At 44.6% G+C, this 12,462-nt stretch overlaps 1 protein-coding gene across 2 annotated transcripts in view; it reads left to right on the plus strand.

The window, feature by feature from the left end:
• The window catches only part of Anapc5 (anaphase promoting complex subunit 5), a 33,095-nt gene extending 28,428 nt beyond the window's left edge, over nt 1-4,667 (plus strand). For both annotated transcript variants that reach the window (XM_050146302.1, XM_050146303.1), the window contains exons 13-17: nt 1,469-1,590; nt 2,392-2,499; nt 2,579-2,726; nt 3,733-3,895; nt 4,335-4,667. In XM_050146302.1, the coding sequence (XP_050002259.1) occupies nt 1,469-1,590; nt 2,392-2,499; nt 2,579-2,726; nt 3,733-3,895; nt 4,335-4,546 (753 nt within the window). In that variant the 3' untranslated portion in view covers nt 4,547-4,667. The remainder of the gene's footprint in view (nt 1-1,468; nt 1,591-2,391; nt 2,500-2,578; nt 2,727-3,732; nt 3,896-4,334) is intronic.
• The last annotated feature ends 7,795 nt before the right edge of the window (nt 4,668-12,462 follow it).

Consider the following 12,462-nt stretch of genomic DNA (forward strand, 5'->3'; position numbering starts at 1 on the left):
TTTAAGTATTTCGTGGCAGGACCTCTTAATGAGCTGCAGGGTTTTGCAGCTGAAGCTGAGTCAGGAAGCCTCTCTTAGATGAGAGTGCTTGCTTGCTTGCTTCTAACAAGCAGAGCAGACCCAAGAAATTGCTGCTATCAAGAAAACATGCTTTACTCTTTCCCAAGCTTTTTCAGGCTTTCTGTGGATTCAGTTGTCCACACGTCTGGGCGCCATCTGTTCCAGCCATGAGGCCAAGCAGCTGGTTTATTATAACTTAACCAATGAAATCAACAGATTGATATATGACACTCCCACATCAGAGCCCTGCCTCAAAAAACAAAGCAAACCAAGCTCAGGCCAGGGATGTGACTCAGTTGGTAGTGTGCTTGCCTAGCTCACACAAAGCTTGAGTTCTATCCCTGGCACCACATAAATTGAATGGGATGGTAGATGCCTATAAGTCCAATATTCAGGAGGCAGGATGGACGATCAGAAGTTTAAAATCATGGGCTGGGGACGTAAGCTCAGTGACAGAACCCTTGCTTGGCATCCTCAATGCCCTGGTTCAATCACCAGTACCAAACAGACACACACAGAGACTCACATGTTCACAACCAGGTTCTAGCAAGATATCTCAGTGGTTATAAGAACACTTACTTGTGTTGTAAAAGACCTGGGTTTAGTTCCCGTCTTCTATATGGCAGCTCACAACTTCTGAGACTATAGCTCCAGAGGATTCAGCACCCTCTTCTGGCCTCCAAGGGTGCTAGCTATGCAAGTGGGGCACTTACATATGTAAAGGCAAAACTCTCATACACAAACTAAAAATAAATATTTTAAAAGTTCAAAATCATCTAGGACTGTATGTACATTTTGAGGCTAGCCTGCAACACATGAGACTCTGTCTCAAAATTAGAAACCAAACAACCCTATTCTGTATATTGTTTAAGGGTATTATAAAAGTATAGGAAACATGAATGGGAATGGCAGACAACAGATCAAGTGCCTAGTATGGAAAACAGGAGGGAAATGGAATTTGCTGAGAACTTCAGTAGAATTTAAGACCATTAAGACCATTGTGCCTTTACAAAGCACAATGAGCTGATAAAATGGACATGTGTTTCGTGTGTGTTTGTTCTTCACAGCAACATCTGCACGGTTCAGGCTGGCCTTGGACTCTTGATCCCCTGCCTGCTTCCACAAGTGCTGGAATTGCAAGTGTTTCCCACCACTGAATGTGCGCTTCTCCTTGTCTTTTTTTTAAACTTGCTTGTAACATTGGATGGATGGATGGATGGATGGATGGATGGATGGATAGATAGATAGATAGATAGATAGATAGATAGATAGATAGATAACCTCAAATGAAAATGCATGTATGTGAATTGTTAGGATGTTTGCTAAACAAACCAATATACTTTGATATTGCCATTGAACAATAATGTGAATATTTTTCTTTTTGTCTTTAATTCTTTTTTCTTATTAGTTATGGATGCTGTGTGATCAAAAAATACAGTTTGACAGGGCAATGAATGATGGCAAATTCCACTTGGCTGATTCACTCGTTACAGGGATCACAGCGCTTAATGGCATAGAAGGTGTATACAGGTGAGAAAGCTGTCGCCACAAAACCTGGAGCGGGTTCCAGGTCTTCTGCAAGAGAAACAAGTGCTTTCCAATGCCGAGCCTCTCCAGAATGTTTTTAATAGCTTTATATTCACTGTGATTTTGTGTTCATTAATTTGCTTTCAGCTTTAACTGAAAAAGTCAAGGCTTTTTTTCTGTTTCATTTAGGAAATAAGAAAATAGATAATCAGTAGCTAGGTCTGTTGGCACATGCCTTGAATCCCAGTGCTAAGGAGGCAGAGGCAGATGGATCCCTGTGAGTTCTAGGACATTCTGGTTTATATAATGAGTTTCAGGATAGTCAGAGTGCTCACATGAAGATCATAGAACAAATTTTAGGAGTTAGTTCTTTTCTTCCACTATGTGGGTCCCAGGGATTGAACTCAGGTCACCGGGCTTGAAGAGAAGTGCCTTTGCCTCGTCAACTTTCTTGCTCGTCCAGTTAGACTTCTCTTCTGTGCATATGCATATCCATGCATCAGCTGGTTTTCTGAGGCAGGGTCTCTTGCTGGCCTCAGATTTGCTGAGTAGCTGAGGATGTCTTTGAGTTCATCCTCTTGTCTCTGATCTGTTAGATCACAGTCGGTGGTAGCAGCTACTGTTGCTCCTTTTCAGTTTCTACCTCTTCCTCTTCTTTTCTTTTAACAAAAATTAAATCAGGCAGTTTTCCCCTTTAGAGGTTAGCAGTCTTGCTGAGGAAATAGGGCCTTGATCCCAAAATGGTTATACTTGAAGCGCTTGCAGACATCTGCATGACCACCCCTGTTCGTTTGGTTGTTTCAGAAAAGCTGTTGTAATGCAGGCTCAGAACCAGATGACAGAGGCACACAAACTTCTACAGAAGCTGCTGACATACTGTCAGAAACTAAAGAACACAGAGATGGTGATCAGGTAAGTAGTCTCTCAGGTGTCTTACTGGTGGGGTGTGTGGTGGTGGATCTTCTCATCCCATTTTCCTTTCTGTGGTCAGCGTCCTCCTGTCAGTGGCAGAGCTGTATTGGCGAGCTTCCTCTCCGACCATTGCCATGCCCGTGCTCCTGGAGGCTCTAGCCCTCTCCAAAGAATACCGGTTGCAGTACTTGGCCTCTGAAACTGTGCTCAACTTGGCTTATGCCCAGGTAAGCCAGTTTGGTTTTTCCTGTGGGGGACTGTGGAATGAGGGTGTGTTACATTTATGTGTATTTGTATATGTTTATGTATATGGTGTGTGTGTGTGTACATGTGAGTGCCAAAGTCAGCCTTAAATGTCATTTATTAAGAGCTGGCCACCTGTGGGGGGGTGGGGGAGGGCGACAATGTTTAGCTTTATATCAATAGTGCAACATTATATGTACTTTTTTGAGGCAGGGGTTGAGACAGCGTTTCTCTGCATAGCTCTGGCTGTCCTCAAACTCACTCTGTAGACCAGGCTGGCCTGGAACTCACAGAGATCTGCCTGCCTCTGCCTTCCAAGTGTTAGGATTAAAGGCATGTGCCGCTGCCGCCCAGATTATATGTATGTTATTTTTTAAGATCCGGTCTCTGTAACCCAGGCAAGCCTCAAACATATGGCACTCCTGCCTTGGTCTTGCTAGTCTGGGGACTAGGTATCCATCGCCAAGTCCTTTTCTATGATGTTTAGATTAATTTGAATGTACAGTTCCTTCCCTCCTCTCTGGTGCTGGGGATCAAATTAGGAAGTAAGAGTCATCACAGGCTTCTCCCAACATGTCTGTCATTACTAAGTCTTTTTGTAAAGATAAAACTTTAAACCCGAGCTAGGTGGTACCTGCCTGTAATCTCATCATTTAGAGGCAGGTTGGAGAACTACTGCGTTTATGACGCCTGCCCAGGCTACAGTTGCAGTTCAGCCTCGTCTACAATAGTAAGGTCTTATCATAAACAAAAGAAACCCAAATAAAGCAGTACAAAAAAGAAGGACTAGGACAAAGCTTTCTATAATCTGAATGACCACTGCTGGGTTTCCTGTAGAAATCATACTGTTGTGTGCCTGTACCCTCTAGTAATGTGCTGTTTAGGATGAGGTATCTGTGTCGTGGAGAGGATAAGTCAGATAACCATTCAGAAGAAAACACCCAGCACCCAGGCCTTCTTGGTAGTGAACACAGCACATTTCTCTTTCAGCTCATCCTTGGAATCCCAGAACAAGCTTTAACCCTTCTCCACATGGCCATCGAGCCCATCCTGGCCGATGGGGCTATCCTGGATAAAGGCCGTGCCATGTTCTTAGTGTCCAAGTGCCAAGTGGCTTCAGCAGCTTCCTATGATCCAGTGAAGAGAGCAGAAGGTAGGAGCTGTATGAAGGTTGTTGGGTTGGTCAGCAGTTGCACCTGCCTGCTGCCATTTCACCAGCCCTGGCATTCTGATTATTGTAAAATTTGTTTATTTTATGTGTACATGTATTTATATGTATGTACCACATGTATTCCTGGTGCCATGAATCCCCTGGAACTGGAGTTACAAACAGGTGTGAGCTGCCATGTGGGTTCTGGGGATTGAACCTGGGTCCTTTGAACCGCCTCTCCAGTCCAGCATGCTAATTTTTAATTTTAAAAGAAATGAAGCAAAACTTTCCATAGTATGGTGTTTTTCCATATTTTAGTGAGTGGAACGTATAAGAATACCTACTATATGGTGACTCTAAATAGCAAATTTTGAAAATTGAAGTTGTTAAATGTTGATTTCCCTCCCATTCTCCCCCACCCCCACCCCACCCCAATTATCAGCTCTGGAGGCTGCAATCGAGAACCTCAATGAAGCCAAGAACTACTTCGCAAAGGTTGACTGTAGAGAGCGAATCAGGGATGTTGCTTACTTCCAGGCCAGACTGTACCATGCCCTGGGCAAGACCCAGGAGAGGAACCGGTGTGCCATGATCTTCCGGCAGCTGCATCAGGAGTTGCCCTCCCATGGGGTGCCCTTGATTAACCATCTCTAGAAATGACTCCCTGCTGGCTGTTGTGTGGCTGTCGTCACACTCTGGGCTTATTCATGTCCCTCCCTGTCCTTAAGTGGTGATCGTCACATGTTATCTTGCCAATAAACTGTTTTGGTCCGTTTGTCTGAAGTGTTTTTCTGGGTTGAACTGCCAGTATCTTTGTAAGAACTGTGTGTATCCTCTCAAGAAATCTCCTTATATGGGGCTTGGTGGCACAGGCTCTGATCCCGGCACTCGGGAAGTAGAGGCAGGCTGGTCTACATGGGCTGCATAGGGAGGTCAAGGCTAGCCAGTGCTACAGAGAGAAAGATGGCAAGTGTGACGACCTAAGTTTGGAGTCCAGATGCACATAAAAGTGGGGGAGGCATGGCTGCTGTCTGCTATCCCAGCACTCAGGAGACGGGATTGCCCAAGCAGGCTGGCTAGTGAGAATAGCAGAGACGGGGAGAGAACCTGAGGCTCAGTCAAATGGAGACTGGTGGAGAGGAAACCTAGCCTCAGTCCCCTCCCCTCCCCTCAGATATGCACACAGGCACATGAGCCCTCGTGTGGCCACAAGGTTGCTTTAAAAAGAATGTTTAGGGCTGGCAAAAATGTGTCATTGGGTGTAGGAACTTGCCACACAGATCGGACACTCGAATTGTTTGCCCTTAACCCATATAAAAGATGGAAGGAGAAAACCAGCTCCATAGAGGTGTCCTTTGGCTGCCATGCATGTGCCTGCATGTTCTGACACACGTTACACACATCCCTGATGAAAAGGTCTTCTAGTTTGTTGTGGTTTTTGTTAGCTTTTTCCAGCGTAGAGAATCTAACCGACGACCTGGCACATGCTGGGCAAGTGCTCTGCCACCCAGCTATATCCCAGCCCTCAGCAGGCTTTCACAAGGCTTGGGTTTGCTTCTGCAGCTTCCCTTTCTGCCACCCCAGGCCAGTTCTTGTGTTTGGTGTTCAAAACAGGGTTTCTCGTGGAGCTTTGGCTATCCTGGAACTCTCTCTGTAGACCAGGCTGACCTCAAACTCAGAGATCCTCCTGCCACTGCCTCCTGAGTGCTGGGATTAAAGGTGTGTGCCACCACCACTGCCTGGCCAGAAGAAGGTATCTTTATTTATTTTATGATATTAAAACCAATAGCATATTTCACAACCAATTATTTTCTTTTTTTCTACGTGCATGTGCTTTTCTGTATGGAAATGAGAAGTTATGGTAATTCTTAAGACATTCTTAGAAATTCAGAAGAAAATAATTATAGAGGAGAAGGTCTGAGGCTTGGAAGGACCTAGAAGCTGTCAAACACTGGTTTACGTCGCCAACCCTACAGTTAAGCAGAGACATCTAGCGTCTGTTCCTGTGTTCATGAATTTCCTCTTATTGACTCGGGAAAATGCCTGCATTTCAAGGCCAAAGCAGCCCACACCCAAACAGCTCTCAAAGCCACAAGGAACCAACCAAATTTTGCAGCTTCTGTCATTGGCTCTTTCTCTGTTAAATTTAAACTTCCTAATGAGAAACAGTTTCTCTCTGAGGCAGTGAAAAACAACTCCATCCGCCAGAGAGTGTTTGCTGGCCAAAGACAGCTGCTTTGGAAACGGGCTTCGGGTAGACTCAGAGATACTAATTGGAGTGTTGATGTTTGAAAATCTTTCCTTTAGTTTCTGTGGAAGTTGTATTTATAGAAATGAAATCACAATAATGGCTGTGTAGTAGAAAAAAAAAGCCAGAAACTATAGTGAGTTGTTTATTTTCTTTTTCTTTTCTTTTTTTTTTTTTGGTTTTTTGAAACAGGGTTTCTCTGTGGTTTTGGAGCCTGTTCTGGAACCAGCTCTTAGACCAGGCTGGCCTCGAACTCACAGAGAACCACCTGCTTCTGCCTCCTGAGTGCTAGGATTAAAGGCGTGCACCACCACTGTTCTGCTCTTGGTTTATTTTTCTTAGACATGGCTCAGGCTGACCTCAGACTTGGATCTTGCTACCTCAGTCTCCCTGGAGTGCTAGGTAAATGGTGTATGCCACTGTATCTGGCTGGTTCCTGTTTGTGAGGTGGGAAGGCAGTGCTGGGGTGACGCAGCACCTCACACGTGCTGAGCATGTGTTTTAGCACATGCTGCACCACCAGCCTTTGTTACTAGCCATTGTGTAGCTGACTCCATTTCCATCAACATAAAAACTCAGGGCTGTCAGGATGAATCAGGACCGGCTGGAATTTGTGGGGCTGCGTGAAAAGTAAAAATGAGAGGTTTCTTGTATAAAAATCCCTGGTGTTAGGCTGTAGCTCAGTAGTACATGAGGATCTGGGATTTATCTCCAGTGCCCTTTCTCCTAAAAAAAAAAAAAAAGAAAAAAATCCTATAAAAGATAAAAAAAAAAGGGGGGGGGGCTGGAGAGATGGCTCAGTGGTTAAGAGCATTGCCTGCTCTTCCAAAGGTCCTGAGTTCAATTCCCGGCAACCACACGGTGGCTCACAACCATCTGTAATGAGGTCTGGTGCCCTCTTCTGGCCTGCAGGCATACACACAGACAGAATATTGTATACATAATAAATAAATAAATTTTATTTATTTATTTATTTATTCATTTATTTATTTATTTATTTAGTTTTTCGAGACAGGGTTTCCCTGTAGCTTTGGTGCCTGTCCCGGAACTAGCTCTTGTAGACCAGGCTGGCATCGAACTCCCAGAGATCCGCCTGCCTCTGCCTCCCGAGTACTGGGATTAAAGGTGTGCGCCACCACCGCCCAGCAAAAAGAATTTTTTTNAGAGGCCTGGTGCTCTCTTCTGGCCTGCAGGCATACATGGAGGCAGAATGTTGTATACATAATAAATAAATACATCTTTAAAAAAAAATCCTTTAAAAAAAGAAAAATGGCAACAGTAGTCCTTGGTTTTTTGAGACAATATCTCACTATATAGCCCTTGCCAGCCTAGAACTTACTGTGTAGACCATGCTGGCCTCAAACAACAGAGATCCGCCTGCCTCTGCCTTCCAAGTACTGGGGAAAAGGCATGCGCCACCACCACCCGTTGCACCGCTACATCTTAGATCTGAGGCCTTTCTGAGCACAGCCAGGTCTGCCTTCACCCACAAGGTCACCTGTCTGGCTGACTTCATCTTGGCAAGGAAGAAGTCCCCGAATCCAAAGCTAGCGAGCAACCTCTTGTTCCCAGCTGTCTGTGACTCAGCCTCCTAAGCTGGTCTTCAGGAGGAGATAGTAAGTCGAATGGAAGAGTTGACCCCAAAACACAGAACTCTCTGGGTGATAGTTAACCAATGGAGTGTGTGGTGGAAGTTGGTACTTAATGCTCTATATAATGGCATGATTCCAGGGGTTTCACATCAAAGGTCTCAGAACGGGTTGTCTAAGGTTAAATGGAAAGGGGGTCTGGTGAGAAAGGAATTAAAAGTTTTATAGTCATTATCATTTATGTCTCTTCCAGAGGCCTTCAGAAACTGTCCTCAAAGGAAAGGAGAACCCAAGTGGGCACTCTACTTAGCAGATTTGGTGGTGTGCTTTTTTTTTTTAAAAAAAAATATTTATTTATTTATTTATTTATTTATATATTTATTTATTTATTATGTATACAATATTCTGTCTGTGTGTATGTCTGCAGGCCAGAAGAGGGTACCAGACCTCATTACAGATGGTTGTGAGCCACCATGTGGTTGCCGGGAATTGAACTCAGGACCTTTGGAAGAGCAGACAATGCTCTTAACCACCCGGTGGTGTGCTTCTTGACCTGAATGAGAATGGGTAACATTTACAGAGTGGTTAAGATCACTTGCTCTTCCAGAGGACCCAAGTTCAGTTCCTAGCACCCCCAATATTAGGCAGCTCACAACTGCATTTAACTATAGCTCCAGGGAATACAAGGTTGCCTTTTCGGCATCTGCATACATGTGACACAGATATATAAATAAAATTTTTAAAATTTTTTTTAAATATTTGTTTATTTATTATGTATACAATATTCTGTCTGTGTGTATGCCTGCAAGCCAGAAGAGGGCACCAGACCCCATTACAGATGGTTGTGAGCCACCATGTGGTTGCTGGGAATTGAACTCAGGACCTCTGGAAGAGCAGTCAGTACTCTTAACCTCTGAGCCATCTCTCCAGCCCCCCTTTTTTGAAACTGGGTCTCTCTGTGTAATAGCCTTGACTGTACTGGAACTCACTTTGTAAACCAGGCGGGCCTCAAACCCACAGAGATCTGCCTGCCTCTGCCTCCCAAGTGCTGGGCTTAAAGGTGTGTGCCATCACTGCCTGGCACAACAGTCTTAAAAACTGGGCAATAGCATTAATTCAGTTTAACAGATAAAATTAGGATGTAGGGAGATGAAATCACTTGCCCAAGGTCACACAACTAGCAAGTTGTAGAACTGGGATCCTAACCTCTCTACATTACCCAGATCCGACTATTCTGGAAGGTCCTGTGTTTCTGTGAGCACGTTTCCTGTTTGTTGACTAATAGTGTCATTTATCTAGTAGCCAGCATGTACTAGACACCACTAAAAACTTTAAACACCATCTCTAACACTTTAAGCACAGTAACCTCTCCCTTTAACCAACGAGAAAACCAGATTCCTGACACTGTGGCCTATGTCATCCCTGGTAAGGACCTGGTAAGCCTGGCAAGGTAAGGACCAGACAGAAGACTTAGTCCTTGGTGTGGCAACCTCTACTGCCCGATGCTTTTCCTCTGTCCCCAGGCAGTCTTTGCCTTCATCTGTATGCCTGGACTATTTCTACTTGTTTTGAGTATTCAATCGTGTCCTGGCATTTTGCTTCTTGCAAATATGTGCGTGGATAGATGAAGAGCTCTCTCATAAACCCCGACATCTCTTATGATGCCGTATGTATTGCCGTCTTAAAAACCTATCATTTCACTGCCTGTGGAAGGTAGCTGTTCTGTTGAAGATAACCCAGTGAATCAACTTCATTGGTGATATGAATCCCGCTCTCTTGTTCTAGATATTCAAGCCTACGTGGCAGAACATTCCCATGAACAATGTGAGTAGAACACAGGCTACCTCAGGAAGGAGGGGCAAAACCTTGAAAAGACATTGTGAAGCCATCCTCATGGGAGAGAAAATGATAGTCTTAGATTTCCATGCCTCCCCCCTTTACAGGGTTTGAGTTTTCTTTAAAAAATAAGACTCAGATGCTGTGTTTACTTATTTTCCTGGCGATCTGTGTTGTCAGGACAACAAGATTTATTTGCCTAGAATAGGATTTTCTGATGTTCTTGGAGGGGGGGATGAAAGCGCAAAGCTAACTCTTGTTTTCGTATCTGTAGGAAGAAAATGGTTTCCTTGTGTGGGATGGCTCCTCGCACAAGAGGAGCTGAATGGCAACGACAGGCAATTACAGTGTTCTGCACTTTGTTCTAATTTGCTTTAATAAGAAAGGCACATAAATTGATGGGATTTTTAGCACCGCGCTAAGCATATTGGTAGTTAGCTTCAGTGAGCACTTGCGTGCTAGGCACTGAGCTAGTATCTTCACACACAATATATTGTATTGAAACCTCAGACCAAGTCTGTGAGCTCCGTACTATTATTGTCCCTATCTGACAGCTGATGAAACCAAACAGAGAGATCAGATCAATGCCCCAAGCTTACAGACCTGGTCATTAGGGGATGCGAGGCTTGACTGAAGTCCGTCTTATTCCAGAGCTATTGCCTTTCAACCTCTGTGCTGAGTTATGCAAATGTTCTGCATGTGATATCTGCCTGGGCTGCAGGAATTTACAGTTCAAGGGTCAGACAAACAGATGAGTGAAGCCGGGCGGTGGTGGTGCACATCTTTAATCCCAGCACTTGGAAGGCAGAGGCAGGTGGATCTCTGTGAGTTCTAGGTCAACCTGGTCTACAGAGTGAGTTCCGGGACAGCCAGCGCTATACAGAGAAAGCCTGTCTTGAAAAACCAAACCAAACAAATGATAAAAAACACAAGTGGGGCTCAGCTCATATAGTTTAGTGGTAAAGTGTTTACCTAGCATGTGCAAGACCCATGGTTTGATTCCCCAGCACCACAAAGCAAAACCATAAATGAAGAAGAAAAGAATAAAGACAAGGAGGCTGGCTGAGCATCAAATGATCTAACTGCCCTTAGATATCAGAAAAGGGAGTCAGATGTCAGATCCTCTGGAACTGGAGTTACAGGCAGTTGTGAGCCATTATGTGGGTGCTGGGAACCAAACCCAGGAATTCTGCCAGAGCAGAGCGCTCTTAACTCCTCGGATGTATCTCCAGTCCTTGTACGGACATTTTAAACCTTTCTTTAGCGCTTAAGTTTTCTTTTGGGAGGTTGAGTTTCAAGACAGGTTTTCTCTGTAGCTTTGGAGCCTGTCCTGGAACTCACTCTGTAGACCAGGCTGGCCTTGAACTCACAGAGATCCGCCTGCCTCTGCCTCCCGAGTGCTGGGATTAAAGATGTGTGCCACCACTGTCCGGCAAGCATTTAAATTTATACTGAATTTCTGCCTGTGTTATCTACATTGTTATAACAAAACATGGGCAATTTAGTAAAACATAACATAGTCATACAGAATTGTTCATTTAAACAAATAACAGGAAAGAACACCAGGGTCTATTAAAAAAAAAGGTGGGGGGGCTGGAGAGATGGCTCAGTGGTTAAGAGCATTGCCTGCTCTTCCAAAGGTCTTGAGTTCAATTCCCAGCAACCACACGGTGGCTCACAACCATCTGTAAAGAGGCCTGGTGCTCTCTTCTGGCCTGCAGGCATACACACAGACAGAATATTGTATACATAATAAATAAATATTAAAAAAAGAACACCAGGGTCTATTTTTAATTACTCTAGGAAAACAGGGTTGCCTGAGAATTTTTTTTTTTAATAGACTGAATCAGTGAGTTTCCTGGACTTATTAGAAGAGCACGGGTGACCTCGAAACAGCTGCATCACTTCAACGTGCCCCCTCCTGATGGGGAACGCCTCATGGAGTGCCCCCTAGATGGCAATACACAAGAAAATCATATGAAAATCGCTCTTGGTGTTTATAAATAAAGCTTTAATAGGAACACTGCTACACGTCCATTGATTTGTTGTTGTCTGTGGCTGCTGACAGCAGAGCTGAGTCATCACAGTGGAGAGCACAGGGCAGATCCAGGGATGTTGACCTTATGGTCTTTCACAGAAAATGCCTGCCGACTCCTGCCTTAGCATTAATGACTCCAAATCCCCCCGCCCGATTAGCCCTGATAGCTGTTTGAGGGGGGCATACAGTACAGAAAATACAGAACTGTGTACCCCCACCTCAGCACTGACTGCTGTCAGCATTTTGCAATTTGCTTCACGAATATTTATAGAGGAAATAAAACAAGTATTAACATCTTCCTATGCTCGCTGTCTCCTTTCTCCCTCCCTCCTTTCCTTCGTTTCTTTACTTATTATTTTTAGTTTTTTTGAGACAGGGTTTATCTGTGTAGTCCTGGCTGACTTGGAACTTGCTCTGTGGACCAGGTTGGCATCGAACTCAGAGATCCACCTGCCTCTGCCTCCTAAGAGCTGGGATTAAAGACATTTGCCACTGCTGCCCATCTTATTTTGTTTTGTCTTTTTTGAAACAGGATCTATGTAGTCTTGGTTGCCCTATAACTCCCTATGTAGGCCAGATTGGTCTTTAACTTATGGAGATCCTCCTGTCCCTGCTTCCCAAGTGCTGGGCCCAGGAATCTGTCTGTGCACCACATGCATGCATTGCCTGAGAAGGCCAGAAGAGGGCATCGTATCCCCTGGAACTGGAGTTCCAAAGGCTCGTGACCTGTCATGTGGGTGCTTGAAATTGAACCCAGGTCCACTGCAAGAGCAGCTGGTGCTCTTAACTACTGAGCCATCTCTCCAGCCCCCTCCCTTAATTTTTAGATCATGCTAGTACCTCCCACACGCTAGGCAAG

This window comes from Alexandromys fortis, unplaced genomic scaffold, assembly GCF_014885135.2.
Source record: "Alexandromys fortis isolate MF-2015 unplaced genomic scaffold, M_Fortis_MF-2015_v1.1 scaffold_56, whole genome shotgun sequence".
NCBI lineage: Eukaryota > Metazoa > Chordata > Mammalia > Rodentia > Cricetidae > Alexandromys > Alexandromys fortis.